At 41.9% G+C, this 23,480-nt stretch overlaps 1 protein-coding gene across 2 annotated transcripts in view; it reads left to right on the top strand.

Moving 5' to 3' along the window:
* The first annotated feature begins 292 nt into the window (after positions 1–292).
* LOC106567379 (phosphatase and actin regulator 3) overlaps positions 293–23,480 on the top strand; it is a 57,467-nt gene continuing 34,279 nt past the window's right edge. For both annotated transcript variants that reach the window (XM_014136551.3, XM_014136550.3), the window contains exon 1: positions 293–623. In XM_014136551.3, the coding sequence (XP_013992026.2) occupies positions 512–623 (112 nt within the window). In that variant the 5' untranslated portion in view covers positions 293–511. The remainder of the gene's footprint in view (positions 624–23,480) is intronic.

The raw sequence follows: 23,480 nt of genomic DNA, 5'->3' as shown, positions 1-23,480 counted from the left end.
ATACATTGCAGTATTTTAAAAAACAATTCAAAACTAATAACGTTAGTCCTGAGATTTATTCAATGAACCAATTTAACCACGTGTTAATGTTCTGCTCTATACAACCTCATCACCATCCATATACACCAAACCAGCATCATAAATCAGTAGGCTACATTAATAAATTCAGATTGTGTAAGTAGACAGCCTGGCCTAAATTTGTGTCGCCGGCTACAATGTTGCGAGGAACAATCAGGCAGTAGTGACATTTAAACCGGCACATCCATATCACCCCTCCCACGTCCACACGAGCGCGCACAGACACACACGCGCGCTTCAACCGTTCTTATTATACTTCAGTGGCTCCAGCATACTAGGAATTTCTGCTCAGCACCCATGGCTCCCCATTAGATGCTCAAAGCGGCTGTTGTCAGAACGAATTATATCTGCACTACTGCTGCTTACTTCTGACCTTGCCTGCCTCTGGTAGGGTTTTGAATATTTTATTCAGTATTCATGTGCTCTATCCCCAATGGCTACATCCGATGGAAATGGAATAGATGTCTGTCTTCTGCATAGAGGCAGATCTCAAAGTGACCCAAACCTACTCACAGAGTCCGGCATCGATCTAGTGCACAGCACAGGTAAGAGACATGTTTTTTTTTTGTCTGGATATTCAAACGTTATAGGCTATGGTATTGGCGTTTTATTATCATCGTTTTGGCGATAGGCTACAGTAGTCTCCTAAAGCCATCCCAAATTGCTAAATGGGATTTGAGGACCATATCAGAATAATAAGCACTCCATGCTTCCATTTGACAGAAAATACAATAAAACAGATTCGCAGACAATTGGTAGGAAAATATCATGACGCGTTTGCCATTTTCCTCCAGTTCTATTTAAATGAATGGATGCTCTCCCAAAATAAGCTGTTTGTTCGTGAAATGCTATGTGGTTTTGCAGTAAATGTGAAGATTATAAATTAACTTGAGCCTATAATGCAAAGCCTATTGTACACAAACCCATAATATTTCAGACATTGCATCAATTTGAATACATTTATATATAGGCCCAATAAGATTGGACGCAAAGATGACATAGGCTACAGTGAAGAAAGCTCATTGTGTGGTCCATCATTTTAGGCGAAATGTCTAGACGCATTTTTGCGTCGCTAGGTTATATTAGGATTCAATGTTACATTGAGCGCACAGACACTGACATTGAGCAGACACATTTATAATGATTATTTGAGCAATTTCGTTCTTCATAAGCCTCGGTTTCGGTGGTAGCTTATATTGGACCTTCATTCAATGGACCATTGCCTATCCCGACTTGGCCACTGCGCTTGGCAGCATCAATTGGATCCCATGCTGAGGTTGAGCTGATCAAACAGTCCTATGATCAATGACCCAGCGTTCCACGTGATGTATAGGATCAAAGACTTCGACGTCAGTGCTGCCCTACATATTGAAGAACATCAATTCCCTATGGTGTGGACCACGCAGGTGTGCACAGAGCACCTAGAGCAATCATAGGCTATTCCCTTTAAGTTAACCGACCTCTCAGCCTACCTCTCAGCTGTTTTCACTTATATGGGTGATCTTTCCCTTCATAAATAAACAGGCCCTCCCTGCCTAGAAGCATGTTATTTACCAACCAAGCATTTTTATTCTCAAGTGCTTTTAGGCATAGTCTGCAGGCTTAATGGCATTTTGTTATAATATTTTTTTTAACAGTTTAATAAAGTATTTTATTGGACAGCTATTAAGTATTGGTGCCAGGCTGTATCTGTTTAAGAAGACAGTATGTTTATGGCTAAATTGAGCAGGTACTTGACCTTTTACTGTTCCCTCTCCCTTTCTAACACACGCACACACACACACACACGCACGCACCCACCCACACACACACACACACACAAGTTAACAAGTTAACAGGTAGCCTAGTGGTTAGAGCGTTGGGCCAGTAACTGAAAGGTTGCTAGATCAAGTCACCGCGCTGACAAGGTATAAATCTGTCGTTCTGCCCCTGAACAAGGCAGTTAACCCACTGTTCCTAGGTCGTCATTGTAAATAAGAATTTGTTCTTAACTGACTTGCCGAGTTAAATAAAGGTAAAACAAAAAGAAAGCTACAGTGCCTTCAGAAAGTATTCATACTCCTTGACTTATTCCACATTTAGTTGTGTTACAGCCTGAATTCAAAATGGGTTAAAGTGATTATTTTTCCCATCCATCTACACACAATACCCCATAATGACAAAGTGAAAACATGTTATTTGAAATGTTTGCAAATTTATTGAAAATGAATTACAGAAATCTCATTTACATAAGTGTTCACGCCGCTGATTCAATACTTTGTAGAAGCGCCTTTGGCAGTGATTACAGTTGTGAGTCTTTCTGGGTAAGTCTAAGAGCTTTTCACACCTGGATTGTGCAACATTTGCCCCAATTTTTTCACAATTCCTCAAGCTCTGTCAAATTGGTTGTTGATCATTGCTAGATAACCATTTTCAGGTCTTGCCATAGATTTTTAAGTAGATTTACATCAAAACTGTAACTCGGCCACTCAGGAACATTGATAAGCAACTCCAGTGTAGATTTGGCCCTTGTGTTTTAGGTTACTGTCCTGCTGAAAGGTGAATTCATCTCCCAGGTCTGGTGGAAAGCAGACTGAACCAGGTTTTCCTCTAGGATTTTGCCTGTGCTTAGCTCCATTCCATTTCTTTTTTATCCTGAAAACTCCCCAGGCCTTAACGATTACAAGCATACCTATAACATGATACAGCCACCACTATGCTTGAAAATATGGAGAGTGGTGCTCAGAAATATGTTGTATTGGATTTGCCCCATACGTAACAATTGGTATTCAGGACAAAAAGTTAATTTCTTTGACTTATTTTTTGCCTATTACTTTAGTGCCTTGTTGCAACAAGATTGAATATTTTAATATTGTACAGGTTTCCTTATTTTCACTCTGTCAATTAGGTTATTATTTTGGAGTAACTACAATGTTGTTGACCCATCCTCAGTTTTCTCCTATCACAGCCATTCAACTCTTTAACTGTTTTAAACTCACCATTTCCTTCATGGTGAAATCCCTGAGCGGTTTCCTTCCTTTCCGGCAACTGAGTTAGGAAGGACGCCTGTATCTTTGTAGTGACTGGGTGTATTGATACACCATCCAAAGTGTAATTAATAACTTCGCCGTGCTCAAAGGGATATTCAATGTCTGCCTTTTTGTTGTTGTCATATACCAATAGGTGCCCTTTGCGAGGCATTGGAAACCGTCCCAACTTCTCTTTATATAATTTGTAAACATTTAAAAAATATATAATTCCACTTTGACATTATGGGGTATTGTGTGTAGGCCAGTGACAAAACATCTCAATTTTATCAATTTTAAATTCAGGTTGTAACTCAACAAAATGTGTAAAAAGTCAAGGGGTTTGAATACCTTCTGAAGGCACTGTACAATAATGATTGAAGCATTGAAGCAGTGGCTATGATAACCATGTCTTATACTTGAATGTGCCTACACATGTAGCCTGCACCCATTCACAGGGCACTGCTAATGGACTATACCATAAATACAGTTCTGTGTCATTCAAGAGAGCAAAAAGCAGTGTCTGGTGACCCAAAGTACACATTGTCCGTCCTCAGTGTATCATCACTGTGTGAGCGTCGTGGCTCACAGTCTTTGCCAAAGGATTACTAAGCTTTTTACACAGTGGCCTTTGCAGCTGCAGAGACTGACACTGTATTCATCGAGAGAGAGAGAGAGAGAGAGAGAGAGAGAGAGAGAGAGAGAGAGAGAGAGAGAGAGAGGAGAGAGAGAGAGAGAGAGAGAGAGAGAGAGAGGAGAGAGAGAGAGAGAGAGAGAGAGAGAGAGAGAGAGAGAGAGAGAGAGAGAGAGAGAGAGAGAGAGGGAGAGAGAGAGGAGGGGAGAGAGGAGAGAGAGAGAGGAGAGAGAGAGAGAGAGAGGAGAGAGAGAGAGAGAGGAGGAGAGAGAGAGAGGGAGAGAGAGAGAGAGAGAATTAATTGTAGAACGTTCAAGGCAATTTTACCCTCCATCCTTGTTGGGGCAATGCACTGTACCACTAAGTTTGTATTATTTCAAGGGCTGATTTAAAGTACTATGGGTTGTATGAAAGGTTTGAAAAACAAATATTAGTCTGAGGTGTTGTTGCCAGGACAGGATGTTACTTTGGGGGGGGGGGTTGCACCCCGCTTAAAGACCGTTAAGGAAAACACTGCAGGGTCCTATATTCCAGTTGGAATGTATATGTAATGCTAGCCATTGTTGTGAACATACCGATTTTTGACACGGTAATGCAGGGCTCTACACTAACTTTTTCAGTTAGTGGCACCAGCACATGATTTGGTCGCATAATTGATCATTTATCATTTATAATGACCTGGCCTGTGTCCCATAATATATCCGCATTCCATACAGAACAAGGCTAATAATGACTAGCCATATTTTAAATAAGCAACAGTCGATGTTCTAAGTCCACAACAATGCTTAAACCACATCTGGGGTAAAGTTTTTGGGTCTGAGAAAAATCAGAGAAATGTAGATTTTGTTCTGTAGTTGGCCTTTAACTCAGGTAAGCACCAACGTAAGTTCTGTTTGGCTAGCAGTGTCGTGCAGTTGTGATGGGAGTTTTCAAAACCAATGACCACTGGATTGATGCAAATAATCATGATTCTGTCAGGTAGGCATAGGCTACTTTGTAGTTACCTTTTATTTGCCTTTCCATCTACCCGCAGATGTTTAGGCTATCATTAACATTGCTAATGGCTACACACACTGCACACACAGGGTTCGACCTTCAGGTAAATTTGCCAGCAGTCCGGGCCAGTGTCAACTGAAAGCTATTGGCCTGAATTAAAAAAATACTGACAAAAGCAGATGATTTTATCTTTCATTTGCGGGCTGAGCAAGTAGCATATACAGGGTTCATACAGACATTGGCAAGTGAAATTCAAGGATTTTCAAGGACTTTTTCAAGCACTTTTATAGTCTTCGCCCATCATGATATTTTAAACTGTTGTGACTCAGATTATTTTGTGTACATGCTCAATTAGCCAAGCGTGCTTTATTATAAAGAACAGCAATTTGATTGCTGATGTAAAAGGTTTGAGTTACGCTCAACCATCATAACCCTCCCCTTCACTCTGAATGTAGACAAGGGAAGTTTATCAGAAGCCTTGACAATATGCAAGACTCTTCAGAATAGTACAGTTAGATAAACATCTGCAAACTATCTATAAAACATCTACTGTGGACTATCCAAATAAAGTGATACCATAAAACCTTTTACACAAACACATGCACACGCACGCACGCACGCACACATCACCCCACTCACACCATACAAATCTGCTCAAATGCTCATTAAGCAAGTTAAGGTAGACCTCAGAACCTCAGCATTTGAACATCTTGGCCATGTACTGTTATAATCTTCACCCGGCATAGCCAGAAGAGGACTGGCCACCCCTCAGAGCCTGGTTCTTCTCTAGGTTTCTTCCTAGGTTCCTGCCTTTCTAGGGAGTTTTTCCTAGCCACCGTGCTTCTACATCTGCTTTGCTTGCTGTTTGGGGTTTTAGGCTAGGTTTCTGTATAGCACTTTGTGACATCGGCTGATATAAAAAGGGCTTTATAAATAAATTGTATTGATTGATTGATTGATTCAGCCAACAAATGACAGTAGGAGGAGGATGCTCAACAACAAAGATAGGAATCCACAAAAGGCCTACCCATGCAGGAAAAACTTCCAGTAGTGGACTTATTCTTGATAAAAAGGTGTTGAAGCCCTCAAAAATTACACAAGCAGAGATTTACTTCATCTTCGAAGGCTTGAAGGCTTTGTTCCATGAGATGGACAGAATTGGGTCGTATTTACTAAACGTAAGAAAATTGTCAGAAACAGGGAGGTGCCATCTGAAGTTGTCCAATAAGAAACACTATTTTTATTTCGGTTTCTGTTGCACAACGTTTTGGTACAGTGTGCCCTAATGAATACAACCCAGGTATACTGTTCATAGAGCTGTCTATGTGCCTCCTCTTCCCAGACCTGACTGAGTTCACACTTCATGCACCTCTTCTCTGCCTCCTGCTCCTGAGCACCAGGGCACCAAATAAAGGAGACACAGGGCCGTATGTATCAAGAGTCTCAGAGTAAGAGTGCTGATCTAAGATCAGGTCCCCCTTGTCCATGTAATCCTATTCTTTGTGATCTAAAAGACAAAACCGATCCTAAATCAGCACTCCTACTTTGAGATGCTTGATACGGCCCAAGCTCTTTTAGCAGAAAAGCTAGTATCAGTAGGAAGTGGCATTAGGAAAATGCCTCAGATCTGAGGCCCATGGGGGACAAGATGGGACAGCAGCAGTGAGAAAATGAAAAGGAATCCTGACACCAGCCTGGACCTATAGTCAGGAGCAGTAAACTAGAAGTAGTCATGATGTGCTCAGTGCTGTCAGTCAAGTCATGCAGACAATGGACTGGAAGTTAAAGCAACTGCGCTTGAAGGTGCTTTCAATTACTATCGTTCTGAGTAACCGGCTTGAGACTTATAGGCATTTGTCAATAACCACAGTCATCTGTGGCACTTGAAATACTGTCATATTAGCTTCATTCAGGTCATTTCCATGTTTCCACCACATGCTGAGAATATTTTTTGATAAAAATATGGTTGGAATGTGGTAGGCTTATTATGAACACGAGTTGAATGAAACCAATAATTTGACTTAGCTACCCTCTCATTTGACATGTCTGTGAAAGAGACTTCCTACAACTTAATAATAATATGAATTAAAGTTACTTTAAAACGTGCATTGCGGTCAAAGTTCGATCAGATTGAAGCCTGACTTATATTATAAAATCTGACGTTTGAGCGTTGTGCTCATTCTTGTCATATACAGTGCATTCGGAAAGTATTCAGACCCTTTTGACTTTTTCCATATTTTGTTACGTAACAGCCTTATTCTAAAGTTGATTAAATACAATTTTTCCTCATCAATCTACACACAATACCCTATAATGACAAAGCAAAAACAGGTTTTTAGAAATGTTTGCAAATGTATTAAAAATAAAAGACAGAAATACCTTATTTACATAAGTATTCAGACCGTTTGCTATGAGACTCGAAATTGAGCTCAGGTGCATTCTGTTACCATTGATCATCCTTGGAATGTTTCTACAACTTAATTGGTCCACCTGTGGTAAATTCAATTGATTTGACATGATTTGGAAAGGCACACACCTGTCTATATAAGGTCCCACAGTTGACAGTTAGGGCTGTTGCGGTGACCGTATTACCGCCACACCGGCGGTCACGAGTCATGAAGGCAGTCAAATTCCACGTGACTGTTTAGTCATTGTAATTAGACTTCTCCAAGCTCTGATGCTGCTGATGGTCATTAGTAGCCTACCAAACTTGCTAACTGCCTAGTACTCAGCACTCTCTTGTCCCTGTAATCACTCTGACGTCAATGCAAATGTATTTGAGAAACTTAAACACTTCATGAGAGCCTATGAGCTCATGTTGCGCAACATTTCTATAGGCTATGCAATTGCAGGAGAAAACAGAGTGATGGCCTCTACGAAAAAGAGATGGATCCCATCACTTGTGAATTAAATATTATCACTTGTGAATGATGCCCAGCACACGGAGCTGCCTCCCCCCCAACTTTTTCTAATCATAGTCGCACACCTCATGTAGCCTAGCCCATAGGCATATATGTTTTGTTAAGGTTTGTATCAGAAGTGGCCAAATAACTTCTTAAAATTAAGCATATTAATCCGCTTTACAAGGGGTTTAGAGCCCAACTGGCATACATAAGCATCGTGTGAGGTTCAAGTTTGGGGAAGTTTTGTTTTTTACCATAAAAATGCACCTTTATAATAAAAGCAACACATGCATAATCACGTTTGCGGTCACTTTTGATAATAGTGTTTTCCCACTAATGGAACATTTGAGCTTATAGCATACGCCATGTGCGCATTCTTGCTCTTATAATGTGAAGAAATAGCCTGATAGTTATCAACATTTTAAGCTAAACGTTCTGTTCTGTTGCGTTAGCCACATTTTTTTTATGCTAGTGGTTGTATTAATTTAAGATCTATTGCATCCCACAACTGTCCCAGACTATTTGTAATATTTATTTCTTACACAGAATAGAATAGGTTGACTTTTCTACTATGTGGGATAGTAGATTGACATAGGCTAGTGCTTTTGCTATTCGTTAGGTCTACTCATCTTGTTTGCTGACGGAAAGTAAAAGTGGACAGTTCTTCCAATATCTTTACAATGAATATGCACCTCGGAATTGGATAAGGACACACGCAGTTGTGTCCCTGATGTGTCTTTCTTCACTTGTAGCCTGTAAGAAAGACCCGATCACGTGATGGAGAGCCATGTGAGTGAGAGGTGCTTAGGAGTACGCAGCACTCAGGGAGAAAGGCACAACGTAGCCACTGGCCGCAAAAGGAATCAATTTTTTTAGGGTGCATTACAGCCACAAAGGGGATGCTGCTGTGAAATTTGAGTCATTATCAAGTGATTGTCAAATTGTGAATGAGAGACAAATGAAGTGTGTACAACCTGCGCAAAAAAACAAAGCAGAGCTCATGCCTTTCAAGCAACTTTTTTCAAATCATCTTTAGAGTTGCATCATACAGCCTTACAGTATATTAAGTCAAAACATATAGCCCAACGTTTTGTAGAAAACCTAAAGTTACATTAATAACTCCAAATGAAGCATATAGGAGTACCTATTTCTTTGTTAACCCCTCAACACAGAATAGCCGCCCGCATGGGCTCTCAAAACATTTGGAGAAAATGCTTATATTTTATTCAGCTTTGTTCAACTGTATTCTTCAAACTATAAAATAATATCAAATAATGCCACGGAATTCTAAGCAAATCTTGTCTGCTAAATTAACTAGAATAGCCCACAGTCATTTGGCATAGCCAGATCAGGACCTAACATAAGGACAACTCAGAGTGTGCTATTCTGTTATAGACTACATTTTCTTCATATCATGCTTATTTATACCTGTCTAAAATAAGTAATGGATTTATTGTGAAGGTGTAAGCTGTATTACATGGATTTTTTTAGACTTTTCAAATGTAGATGTTCCAAAGGTCTGCATCAGTGGCTTGTAGGCTATGTGTGGAAGCCAGGAGATGCTAAATGTGTTTGGTAATTAATGGTCAATTACCGTGAGACCGACAGTTATTTGCTTGACAATCACCGGCTCACAAAATTTCTTGACCTCCACAGCCCTATTGACAGCGCATGTCAGAGCAAAAACCAAGCCACGAGGTCAAAGGAATTGTCCGTAGCGCTCCGAGACAGGACTGTGTCGAGGCACTGATCTGGGAAAGGGAGGTGACCAAGAGCCCGATGGTCATTCTGACAGAGCTCCAGAATACTTCTGTGGAGATGGGAGAACCTTCCAGAAGGACAACCATCTCTGCAGCAATCCACCAATCAGGCCTTTATGGTTGAGTGGCCAGATGGAAGCCACTCCTCAGTAAAAGGCACGTGACAGCCCGCTTGAAGTTTGCCGAAAGGCACCTAAAGGACTCTCAAACGATGAGAAACAAGATTCTGGAGGAAACCTGGCACCGTCCCTACAGTGAAGCATGGTGGTGGCAGCATCATGCTGTGGGGATGTTTTTCAGTGGCAGGGACTGGGAGAATAGTCAGCATCGAGGGAAAATGAACAGACCAAAGTACAGAGAGATCGTTGATGAAAACCTGCTCCAGAGTGCTCAGGACCTCAGACTGGGGTGAAGGTTCTCCTTCCAACAGGACAACAACCCTAAGCACACAGACAAGACAATGCAGAGGCTTCGGAACAAGTCTCTGAATGTCCTTGAGTGGCCCAGCCAGAGCCCGGTCTTGAACCCGATCAAACATCTCTGGAGAGAACTGAAAATTGCTGTTCAGTGACACTTCCCATCCAACCTGACAGAGCTTGAGAGGATATGCAGAAAACAATGTGTGGCTTTTTATTGTCCCCAGCACAAGGTGCACATGTGTAATGGTCAGCTTCTTGATATGCCACACCTGTCAGGTGGATGTATTATCTTGGCAAAGGAGAAATGGTCACCTACAGGGATGTAAACAAATTTGTGCACAAAATGTGAGAGAAATAAGCTTCTTGTGCGTGTGGAAAATGTCTGGGATCTTTTATTTCAGCTCATGAAACATGTCGACCAAAACTTTACATGTTGCTTTTATATTTGTGTTTAGTGTATTTATACATACAGTGGGGGGGAAAAGTATTTGATCCCGAGCTGATTTTGTATGTTTGCCCACTGATAAAGAAAGGATCAGTCTATAATTTTAATGGTAGGTTGATTTGAACAGTGAGAGACAGAATAACAACAAAAATATCCAAAAAAACGCATGTCAAAAATTTTATAAATTGATTTGCATTTTAATGAGGGAAATAAGTATTTGACCCCCTCTCAATCAGAAAGATTTCTGGCTCCCAGGTGTCTTTTATACAGGTAACGAGCTGAGATTAGGAGCACACTCTTAAAGGGAGTGCTCCTAATCTCAGCTTGTTACCTGTAAAAAAGACACCTGTCCACAGAAGCAATCAATCAATCAGATTCCAAACTCTCCACCATGGCCAAGACCAAAGAGCTCTCCAAGGATGTCAGGGACAAGATTGTAGACCTACACAAGGCTGGAATAGGCTACAAGACCATCACCAAGCAGCTTGGTGAGAAGGTGACAACATTTGGTGTGATTATTCGCAAATGGAAGAAACACAAAAGAACTGTCAATATCCCTCAGCCTGGGGCTCCATGCAAGATCTCACCTCGTGGGGTTGCAATGATCATGAGAACGGTGAGGAATCAGCCCAGAACTACACGGGATGATCTTGTCAATGATCTCAAGGCAGCTGGGACCATAGTCACCAAGAAAACAACTGGTAACACACTATGTCGTGAAGGACTGAAATCCTGCAGCGCCTGCAAGGTCCCCCTGCTCAAGAATACATATACATGCCCGTCTGAAGTTTGCCAATGAACATCTGAATGATTCAGAGGACAACTGGTGAAAGTGTTGCGGTCAGATGAGACCAAAATGGAGCTCTTTGGCATCAACTCAACTCGCCGTGTTTGGAGGAGGAGGAATGCTGCCTATGACCCGAAGAACACCATCTCCACCATCAAACATGGAGGTGGAAACATTATGCTTTGGGGGTGTTTTTAATGTCACGTCCTGACCAGCAGAGGGAGTGTTGTTTAGTATTGGTCAGGACGTGGCAGAGGTTGTGTGTTGTATGTAGTTTCTAGTTGTTCTGTTTCTGTGTTAGTCTGTGTGACTCCCGATCAGGAACAGCTGGTTATCGTTGTACCTGAATGGGAGTCATATATTAGGTGTGTGTTTTTCTCTTGGGGTTGTGGGTTGTTTTCGTTAGCACTGCTATGTTTGTAAGTATAGCCTGTTAACCTGTCTTCCTTCCCTCAGCCATGGCATTGAAAATGGGTCGTGGATGGGTTTTCCAGCATGACAGTGACCCAAAACACACGGCCAAGGCAACAAAGGAGTGGCTCAAGAAGAAGCACATTAAGGTCCTGAAGTGGCCTAGCCAGTCTCCAGAACCTAATCCCATAGAAAATCCGTGGAGGGAGCTTAAGGTTCGAGTTGCCAAACGTCAGCCTCAACCTTAATGACTTGGAGAAGATCTGCAAAGAGGAGTGGGACAAAATCCCTCCTGAGATGTGTGCAAACCTGGTGGCCAACTACAAGAAACATCTGACCTCTGTGATTGCCAACAAGGGTTTTGCCACCAAGTACTAAGTCATGTTTTGCAGAGGGGTCAAATACTTATTTCCCTCATTAAAATGCTAATCATTTTATAACATTTTTGACATGCGGTTTTCTGGATTTTTTTGTTGTTATTCTGTCTCTCACTGTTCAAATAAACCTACCATTAAAATTATAGACTGATCATTTCTTTGTAAGTGGGCAAACGTACAAAATCAGTAGGGGATCAAATACTTTCCCCCCCACTGTACACAGTGCCTTCAGAAAGTATTCATACCCCTTGGCTTATTCCGATTTTTTTTTTGTGTTGCAGCCTAAATTCAAAATGGATTTAGGAAATAGATTTTCTTTCTCAACCATCTACACACAATACCCCAAAATGACAAAGTGAAAACATGTTTTGACATTTTTTCCAAGTGTATTGCAAATGAAATACAGAACTATCTCATTTATCCTAAGTATTCAAACCCCTGAGTCAATACCTTGTAGAAGCACTTTTGGTGGCGATTACAGCTTTGAGTCATCATGGGTATATCTGTATTAGCTTTGCACATCTGGATTTATGGGGATTTTCTCCCGTTATTCTTTGTAGATTTTCTCAAGCCCTGTTAAGTTAGATGGGGAACAGCAATCTTCAAGTCATTCCACAGATTTTCAATAGGATTCAAGTCTGGGCTTTGGCTGGGTGTAACGAGTGCGCTGAGAGTCAGGAAGCAAGTTCAGGGAGTGAGTGTTTTAATAAATAAAATAAACAATGAACATGAAACACAAACGCACCGACATGAAAACAGAGTCAATAACACCTGAGGAAAGAACCAAGGGGAGTGACAGATATAGCGAAGATAATGATGGAGGTGATGGAGTCCAGGTGAGTGTCATGAGGCGCAGGTGCGCGAGACCATGGTGACAGGTGTGCGGGATAATCAGCAGCCTGATGACCTAGAGGCCAGAGAGGGAGTATATGTGACACTGGGCCACTCAAGGACTTTCACATTCTTGTTCTGAAGCCATTCCAGCATTGCTTTGGCTATATGCTTGGGGTCATTGTCCTGTGGGAACGTAAATCTTCCCCCCAGGCTAAGGTTGTTTGCACTCTGAAGCAGGTTATTATCAAGGATTTCCCTGTATTTGGCTCCATTCATTGTTCCCTCTATCCTTAGCAGTCTCCCAGTTCCTGCCTGGTTTTCTCCAGATATATACTTTGCATTCAGAACAAAGAGTTAAATTGTTTGCATCATTAGACAACATAATCTTTTGCCTTATGATCTCAAAGTCTTTCACGTGCCTTTTTGCAAATTCCAGGCATGTTGTCATGTGCTTTTTTTTCAGGAGTGGCTTCCGTCTGGCCGCTCTCCCAAAAATACCAGATTGGTGAAGTGCTGTAGAGACTGTTGTCCTTCTGGCAGGTTCTTCCATCTCAGTCAAGGAACTCTGTAGTTCTGTCAGAGAGGTCATTTGGGTTCTTGGTCACCTCCCTGACCAAGGTCCTTCTTGCGTAGTTGCTCAGTTTGGTCGGACGGCCAGCTCTAGGCAGAGTCTGTGTAGTTCTATATTTTTACCATTTCCCAATGATGGAGACCACTGTGCTCTTGGAAACTTTCAACACTGTAGAAATTGTTTTATACCCTTCCCCAGATATATGCCTCATTACAATTCTACAGACAGCTCCTTGGACTTCATGGTATAGTTTCTGCTCTGACATGCATTGTCAACTGTAGGACCTTATATAGACAGGTGTGTTTCTTTATAAATCATGTCCAAACTATTGAATTGGCCACAGGTGGACTCCAATCAGAAAGGATGATTAAAGGAAATTGGATGCTAAACCTGAGCTCAATTTGGAGTGTTATAATAAATTGCTGTGAATACTTGTGCAACATTTTCTAAAAACATGTTTTCACTTTGTCTTTATGGGGTATTATGTGTAGATGGGTGAGAAAACAATTATAGTTTGAATTCAGGCTGTAACACAACAAAATGTGGAATAAGTCAAGGGTTATGAATACTTTCTGAAGGCACTGTATATTACACAGTATTAGTGACATTCTACATTTTCATGAGGTGATAGGCCTACCACTGTTTTCTGTCAGTATCATTCATACCATCTCACCTCCCATGCAACTAGTTCATTTCAGGCTTGATCGAAGGCCTACTTGGGTTTCTGTGTTGGTTCTTGCTCTAGCTGTGAGTCTATATTTACTATTTTACATGTTTTACTCTTTATATCTGATCTGTAAACCACATTTAAACAGATATTCACACCTCAGTTTCCAGCCCCTCACTTTACATTTCTCTCTGACCACCTCCCCACATCTACATTTTTCACTCATTCATTCTCTCTCTCTGGCTGTCTATCTCACCTGCTGCTTCAGTGTGTCACAGTAACCCTGGTCTTGAAGCCTACCTCTGCACCTAGCTCTGCTGGGTAGCCCACACTCTCGCTGCATGCAATGTCAGGGTAATTGACGAGTCAGAAGCAGGATCAACTTGGACTCGGGTAGACGTAACATAGTAAATGTAAATCTGTGACACGCCAATTAGTATGATAGGCTACGTTTTGTATGGTACTATGTATTCATTTGTGGATGTCCAGCATCCATTTCGTATGATATGTTGCGAATTCCAATTTGTTGAGGCTAACCTTAACTAGGTGGCTAATGTTAGCTAGGAGTTAAGGTTAGGGTTAAGGGGTTACGCTTAGGGAAAGTGTTAGCTAACATTCTAAGTAGTTGCAAAATATCTAAAAAGTAGTAAGTAGTTGCAAAGCTGCTAATTTGCTAAAGTTGTCCATAATGACATTTGAACATGCAACCTTTGGGTTGCTAGCCATTCGCGTTATACACCTCCCCATCCACCCTACTTTAGTTTTTGTCTTAAGTAACCTTCTGTCAGATGTATTATTATTTGATTAGATTTTTTACTTTTACCCCTTTTTCTCCCCAATTGGTAGTTACAGTCTTGTCTCATCACTGCAACTCCCGTACAGACTCGGGAGAGGCGAAAGGTCAAGAGCTGTGCGTCCTCCAAAACACAACCCAACCAAACCGCACTGCTTCTTGACACTTGGAAGCCAGCCGCACCAATGTGTTGGAGGAAACACCGTGCACCTGACGACCGTGTCAGTGTGCACTGCGCAGGAGTGGCTAGTGCACGATGGGACAAGGACATCCCTGCCGGCCAAACCCTCCCCTAATCCGGACGACGCTGGGCCAATTGTGCGCCGCCCCATGGGTCTCCCGGTCGCGGCCGGCTGCGACAGAGCCTGGACTTGAACCCAGAATCTCTAGTGGCACAGCTAGCACTGCGACACCGTGCCTTAGACCACTGCACCACCCGGGAGGCCTTACCTTCTGTCTGATGTAACCATAGCGAATGTAACATATCATACTAATTTGAGTGTCCCGGATTTACGTTTACTATGTTATATCATGAGACCAAGCTGGCAGGATATGAGTCATCACTTGTGTGGCTAACTGGCTGCTAAAATGAGCACGGCCTCTACAGGGTGGGAGGGAGGCCCTTCTCCGAGCTTCTCTTCCCACCTCATTTAGATACTGTATAACGATTGTTGGGTCATCAATAATGGACTAGAGCTGTAACCCATTTCTAGAGCTTCTAGAGCTGTAATTCACAACGCTGTCAGCTCACGACTCATTCATCTCAGCCTGCCAAGATTGGGATGCCAGTTAAGGCCACCTGTTTGTTGCGGCAAGAGCTCTGTTCATTTTCCTCTTGAGCCACTCATGTTCTCCATAGAGGACAGTAGAAGCACTTTTAGCTTGAGAATTATCACAGAGGAACTCCTAAGAAATACCCCCAAAAATGCATACAAATATTAGTTTATATATTGTTTATTTATCCAAGTAATCCCATGCAGGTTAAAAAACTGTTATTGAGAGATGTGGGCTACGACTTGTACACTTGATCCATGAACATGCATTTCATCAGTTGGTTGTAAATGTAGCTGCTACTTTCAAAGTGAGTGACTGTGTCTCTTCAGCTCTCCACTTGGTAAATGAGAGTGAGTGCACGGGAGCATCTGTACTACCCAGCATCAGTCACACAAGTATTGCCACTACTGTTATACTGTCCCCACTGACACCAACTCGCTATGTTCTTACCATTCAACCTGTACTGTAACATCACTGCATATGGTACTGCAATATTATAAATACAAGAACTACAAGTGAAGTGAATGGGACAAACTGTTAGTGTATGCCTTGTCGAGCACTGCTCACTGTGGGATCGCTGTATTTCCCCACAAATGAAAATGGAACACAGCAGCAACAAGCCTCATGGTTATGCTTATTCCCTGAGGTAGTCGAAGCAAATTAGACGTTTTACAATGTGTGAACTGTGTGTCTGTGTGCGTGCGCACGTGGATGCGTGCATGTGTCTATATGCATACATGTACTTACGAGCATGTGTGTGTGTTGATGTGTTGGAGAACGGGCACGCCTGCCTGAGCTTGTGCAACACCGAAAAATCACAGATGGAATCAGACTGAGTGGGAAAGCAGTCAGCAGACAGCCCTTTGAGACCGTGGTGGAACTAGGACCCAAGCAAAGCATAGGCCTCAGTGTTCAGGGAGAAAATAATGGAGCTAAAGACAGGAATTTAGGAGGCCAAGCTACACTAGAGTAGAGCGATAAGAGGAAAGCTCTAGTTTTGGCCCTTGTACAACAGAGGACGAGACAGCCTCTGCCTGTGTGAAAAGCCAGAGAGATACTGTATTTCCCTCCTGGGCCTGCCTGCTATCTGGCCAACATTACAGGGATAGACTGTGTGAATCTGCTGTAAATACACTTGTTGTAAAAGTTACCTGAGCTCTATTGGGTAGTTTCTGTATTCATCAACATCAATCAACAACTTCTCACCTTTTTTTGAGGCTACATACCAATACCATGCTCTGGTATCCTTCTATTGTGTTTTCCCTTGTATCCTTTCATTAGTCATTTCTCCAATCAGAAACAAAAACATTGGTTTGGCGAAGGCCATATGGTACAATTAAAGCCCACTATCCAGCTGGGTAGGAGGTTGCTTTCAACTCTCCAGTCCTTTCTAATCAAGGGGAGCAAGGAACAGAATCATTGTAGACTAAGGGGCCCCACTCACCCTTTGTTTTGGCTGGTATTACAGCCAATCCTAACTCCCACTTTAGTCAAATGTTCACTTATAGTATCCCATTGAAATCGATGCATTACTTAGTAAAAATTCGACTTAGGTGGAAGTTAGGATTCGCCCCACCATCTATAGTCTGGGTTTCCCACTCTGACGATGTGGCCGATTCTGTCAGAGATAGATGATCAAGGGAGAGGGAATTCCCAGTCCCTTACTCAAATAAACACTGTCTGGGCTGGGAACACAAGGGAATAGAAAGAAGGAGAGAAGGAGGGGGAGGGGAGGACTGAAAAAGAACAATGAGCCCAAGGCGGACGAGGTAGAAGAGGTAGTCTTCCCAGCCACTCAATGGATGCCATCATCGAATCATTACCGAGTGAGAGTAGAGGAAGCCCTTTCAGAGTAACTGTTAGCTTGATAAGCACTTACAGTAGAGCAGTATTGAACACAACAATCCTCACAGGCCCTCTCTTGAGATGGTAAATTAAATACATAGCTGTATTAGATGACAGTGATAGAAGGAATTTGGTTGTAAGGGAAATTAATTGATCTATTCATTGTGTGGTAGGATGCAGGGCATTTGTGTATGTGTGTGTGAGAGAGAGAGAAGAGAGGGAGATGTATAACACTATTTTATGGATGGTGGGCATTCTGTATGTTTACATGGCAGCATTGGGGATTTCAGCACCATGGAGAGCAAAACACTCACATTGCAGTGAAACTCCTAGGCCTGTATTCACAAACCTTATGAGAGAGAGGGGTATCAATTACAGTGTTACCTGGGTTACCTCTCTATATGCACACACACAATGGATCATAGCTACTTATTCTTACTCATGGTTTATTTTCTCAACCCACTCAGTTCATGTCTCTGTCTTCTTATGGCAGATATGACACATCTCTCTCTCTCTCTTACACACACACACACACACACACACACACACCCTCTAACCCTAATTGCGACCATAAACCTAACCCCTAAGCCTAAAATAGCCCTTCTTCTTATGGGGACCGGCAAAATGTCCCCACTTGTCAGAATTGTCCTTGTTTTACTATCCTTGTGAGGACTTTTGGTCCCCACAAGGATAGTAAAACCAAACCACACACACAATTTCCGTTGACACAGTAATGTACACTTGCTGTCTGCAAAAGATAACGCTTTACTACTGTCTGCTGTATTCAGTGTCCAACTGAATTTGTCATGTGTTTGTGTATTTGTTGAGTCAAAGCATTGGGATCCAGCATCAGAATATCTATTTACACGTTATTATTCAGGATACATCATTCCCAGACCTACTGTAGCCCATAACAAGGTTATTGTACTTGCAATAGTACACTGACTCTATCTTAGACGGCACTGTTGATATATCTGGAATACTGTAGTGTTTTTAAATTTCTGAAAGCAGAGATACAATCTTCGGCAAAATCATTCGCAAGGAGATTCTTGCAAAAATATTATTTGAAGATACATTTCTGAATCTATTCCTTATTCGTGGATATACATGACTGTAAAACCAGTATGAATCAGAGTAAAACCATTCCACGTAGGTATCATTAACTGTAAATGGTAGTGATTTTCCGTGTTCTGTGCGCCTCTCTTTGTCTTTCCTGACTCGCCACAATGAGGCTGTAGTGTAGACTCCCAGTAGTGTGTTGCCTGCAGGGGGCCCAATGGAGAGAGCCATTCACACTCATACACACTCACTGGTATGTGCACACCACGCACACCTACACACATGCACATGTACATGCACATGCATTGCGCACACATGCACACAAATAAATAGGTTTCAAGGGTCTACACAGAGAAATTTGCAAACTCCTAACACATGCACATACACTCTCACACTTATGCACACACGTATGCACGCACGCACACACACACACACACACACACACACACACACACACACACACACACACACACACACACACACACACCTCATGTTTTATATTAATCTTTCGGGCATTGCCCTAAATCTGCGGAATAACTGCAATAAACAAGCACACACCTACCTGATCCTGCTAGTCTCTACAACTATCAAGTAGACAGAAACCACCACCATTCACAAGAGAAAGGGGGCCCCAAAACAACACCTTTTTCCTGCAATCTGGAGCCAAAGATATGTATATTTCTCTGCATAGTTATCTAAGCATACCTCTTCACCTGTTCAATTGTAATTTTAACTAATAATGATGCACATTTATTCTTTAGAACTTTTATGCCTTAGGAGTTTAGTACAACTGCCACACTGGTATATAGTATCATAACCCAAGAATTAAAGCAAGTTTAGTATTCTCTAAAGTTTAGCAACCTTTCCAGCAGGCATGCCAGCTAAGATAGTCAGACAAGCTACTTTAACTTGATCCATAGCCTGAAATGGCTTGGTAGCCAGTTATGAGATTGATAGATTTGGAACCTATCTAGCTGGATAAAGCCAACTTCATAAAATTGCTAGGTTGCTAGTATTACATTTATCATTACATTATATTATAATTTATTCATCAAGTAGGAATCAATAGCCTACATAGATTGATCAAATTCATTTAAAAACGTACCTCCTGTGAATCCTGCCCATCACCGGAAGCTAAAATAAAATCAAAAACTGTGTGTGTGTCACTCTACACTCTCTCTCCCCTCCACTGACGATACTGTTTGCACGCACTGGAGTAGCTAACATCCTGTCTAGCATATCTTTTCTCCTTGGTGCACCTTGGAAGGAAACACTTACTAGGAAGAATAAGAGGGGGTGGTACTCTTTGCCTGGTCCAGTTAGTGTTCCCCCTCTGCAAATTACCGCTGGAAAAACATGGGCTTAAAACTCTTCAAATGTTTAGTAATTAATTTAACGTCTGACAAATTAAAAATCAGTACAAATCTGAGGGGGAAGATGCCCTTGTGCCACTTATGGGCATGATACCTGTCTAGTTTTTTTCTCCCCAATTTCGTGATATCAAATTGGTAGTTACAGTCTTGTCCCATCGCTGCAATTCCTGTAGAGAAGGTTGAGAGCCATGCGTCCTCCGAAACACAACTCTGCCAAGCTGCACTGCTTCTTGACACACTGCTCGCTTAACCCAGGAGCCAGCCGCACCAATGTGTCGGAGGAAACACAGTACACATGTCGATGTGTCAGTGTGCATGCGCCCTGCCCGCCACAGGAGTCGCTAGAGCGTGATGGGACAAGGACATCCCGGCCAGCCAAACCCTCCACCGACTCGGGCGACGCTGGGCCAATTGTTTGTCGCCTCATGGGTCTCCTGGTCTCGGCCGGCTGCGACACAGCCCAGGATCGAACCTGGATCTGTAGTGCCTCAAGCACTGCACCACTCAGGAGGCCGCCTCTGTCTACTCTGATAACTGTTGGAAACCAAAGACCTGTGGGTGTTCTCTCTTTTTCTGGCTAAAATGACATGTCTATTCTTAGTGCCTGAGCCTATTATGTGGGTGACAGGAGTTGGGCAAGAGAGACACTTTTAGCAGGACTACAGTACATCCCACTGGGTGGATCTGTTGGCTATGACTTTCAGGATGCTGGATCCTTAGGGTGTGTGTGTGTGTGTGTGTGTGTGTGTGTGTGTGTGTGTGTGTGTGTGTGTGTGTGTGTGTGTGTGTGTGTGTGTGTGTGTGTGTGTGTGTGTGTGTGTGTGTGTGTGTGTGTGTATACATGCGTGTATACATGCGTGTTTGTGTACGCGCATGCTCCGTGTTTGTGTATACGTGTGTGTAGTGTACTTGTGTGTTTGTCAAAATCAAAACCAATTTAGCTCTTAACCTAAGTAGCATACAGACCAAGATACTAACCAAAGGGCCAAAATAGGCCTCCTTGAAAAGATGTTAAACAAGACTTGAACCTAAGAGTTTTGTAGTGAGGTTGCATGCAGTCTATTTGAGTACTCCCCCACCTGTCCCCAATCTTAACTGAAACATATGGTAGCAAACAAGGCCCTCGGGCACATCCTATTGGCTGCTCTCCTTTCTGACATTGCTTCTCTCCTTTAAAGCCAGTAGCCCACACATTTGAGAATACCATACATAGACTGGTTTCTCAGACTCAGAGTAAATCTACTTTGTATTTATTATGGATCCCCATTAGTTCCTGCCAAGGCAGCAGCTACTCTTCCTGGGGTTTATTATGGATCCCCATTAGTTCCTGCCAAGGCAGCAGCTACTCTTCCTGGGGTTTATTATGGATCCCATTAGTTCCTGCCAAGGCAGCAGCTACTCTTCCTGGGGTCCAAACACATTAAGGCACTTACATTACATATAAAACAAAATATAAAATAGTACATCATATAACATTATTCCACCACTACATAATACAATACAAAATGTATAATACCAACATAAAACAATATTACAATGTACATGTGTGTAGAGTGCGTTTGTCTGTACCTTTGTGTGTATCTCTTCACAATCCCCACTGTTCCATAAGGTGTATTTTTACCTGTTTTTTAAATCTGATTCTACTGCTTGCATCAGTTACCTGATGTGGAATAGAGTTCCATGTAGTCATGGCTGTTCTGAGCCAATTGTAATTTTCCTAAGCCCCTCTTTGTGGCACATGACGACACTACTGAACAGTAGTCCAGGTGCGATAAAACTAGGGCCTGTAGTACCTGCCTTGTTGAAAGTGTTGTTTAGAAGGCAGAGCAGCGCTTTATTATGGATTGACTTCTCCCCATCTTAGCTACTGTTGTATCAGTATGTTTTGACCATGACAGTTTACATTCCAGGGTTACTCCAAGCAGTTTAGTCACCTCAACTTTATCAATTTCCACACTATTCATTACAAGATTTAGTTGTGGTTTAGGGTTTAGTGAATGATTTGTCCCAAATGCAATGTTTTTAGTTTTGGAAATATTTAGGACTAACTTATTCCTTGTCACCCATTCTGAAACTAACTGCATCTCTTTAAGTGTTGCAGTCACTTCAGTTGTTGTAGTAGCTGACATGTATAGTGTTGAGTCATCTGTACATAAACACTCTGGCTTTACTCAAAGCCAGTGGCATGTCATTAGTAAAGATTGAAAAAAGTAAGGGTCTAAACAGCTACCCTGGGGAATTCCTGATTCTACCTGGATTATGTTGGCTAGGCTTCCATTAAAGAGGACCCTCTGTGTTCTGTTAGACAAGTAACTCTTTATCCACAATATTGCAGGGGGTGTAAAGCCATAATACGTTTTTCCAGCAGCAGACGGTGATTGATAAAGTCAATAGCCACACTGAAGTCAAACAAAACATCCCCCACGATATCTGTATCATCAATTTCTCTCAGCCAATCATCAGTAATTTGTGTAAGTGCTGTGCTTGTTGAACATCCTTCCATATTTGTGTACTGTAAAATAGCATTGTATCTGCTCAAACACAATTTTTTCCCAGAAGTTTACTAAGGGTTGGTAACAGGCTGATTGGTCGGCTATTTGAGCCAGTAAAGGGGGCTTTACTATTCTTGGGTAGCGGAATGACTTTTGCTTCCCTCCAGGCCTGAGGGCACACACTTTCCAGTAGGCTTAAATTGAAGATATGGCAAATAGGAGCGGCAATACCGTCCGCTATTATCCTCAGTAATTTTCCATCCAGGTTGTCAGACCCTGGTGGCTTGTCATTGTTGATAGACAACAATAATTTTTTCACCTCTTCCACACTCACTTTACGGAATTCAAAAGTACAATGCTTGTCTTTCAGAATTTGGTCAGATATAATTGGATGTGTAGTGACAGCGTTTGTTGCTGTCCTGTCATGCCTAAGTTTGCTAATCTTGCCAACGAATAAATCATTCAAGTAGTTGGCAATATCAGTGGGTTTTGTGATGAATGAGCTTTTTTTCCCAAAATGTAATTTAAGGTGCTCCAAAGCTTTTTACTATCATTTTTTATTATATATATATATATATATATTTACATAGTATAGTTTCTTTGCCAATCGGTTGTGCTGCCAGGTTTATTTGCTATACCTTTCTCAACCATAAAATGTTTCAATTCCTCAACAATCTAAGGGGATTTAACAGTTTTTACAATCATTTTCTTAAATGGGTGCATGCATACAGTGGGGCAAAAAAGTATTTAGTCAGCCACCAATTGTGCAAGTTCTCCCACTTAAAAAGATGAGAGAAGCCTGTAATTTTCATCATAGGTACACTTCAACTATGACAGACAAAATGAGGAAAAAAAATCCAGAAAATCACATTGTAGGATTTTTAATGAATTTATTTGCAAATTATGGTGGAAAATAAGTATTTGGTCAATAACAAAAGTTTATCTCAATACTTTGTTATATACCCTTTGTTGGCAATGACACAGGTCAAACATTTTCTATAAGTCTTCACAAGGTTTTCACACACTGTTGCCGGTATTTCGGCCCATTCCTCCATGCAGATCTCCTCTAGAGCAGTAATGTTTTGGGGCTGTTGCTGGGCAACACGGACTTTCAACTCCCTCCAAAGATTTTCTATGGGGTTGAGATCTGGAGACTGGCTAGGCCACTCCAGGACCTTGAAATGCTTCTTACGAAGCCACTCCTTCGTTGCCCGGGCGGTGTGTTTGGGATCATTGTCATGCTGAAAGACCCAGCCA

Source organism: Salmo salar, chromosome 13 (genome assembly GCF_965601325.2).
Source record: "Salmo salar chromosome 13, fSalSal1, whole genome shotgun sequence".
In the NCBI taxonomy this organism is placed as follows: domain Eukaryota; kingdom Metazoa; phylum Chordata; class Actinopteri; order Salmoniformes; family Salmonidae; genus Salmo; species Salmo salar.
The sequence above is the reverse complement of the archived record's forward strand: the minus strand, read 5'-3'. Positions and strand labels throughout refer to the sequence as shown.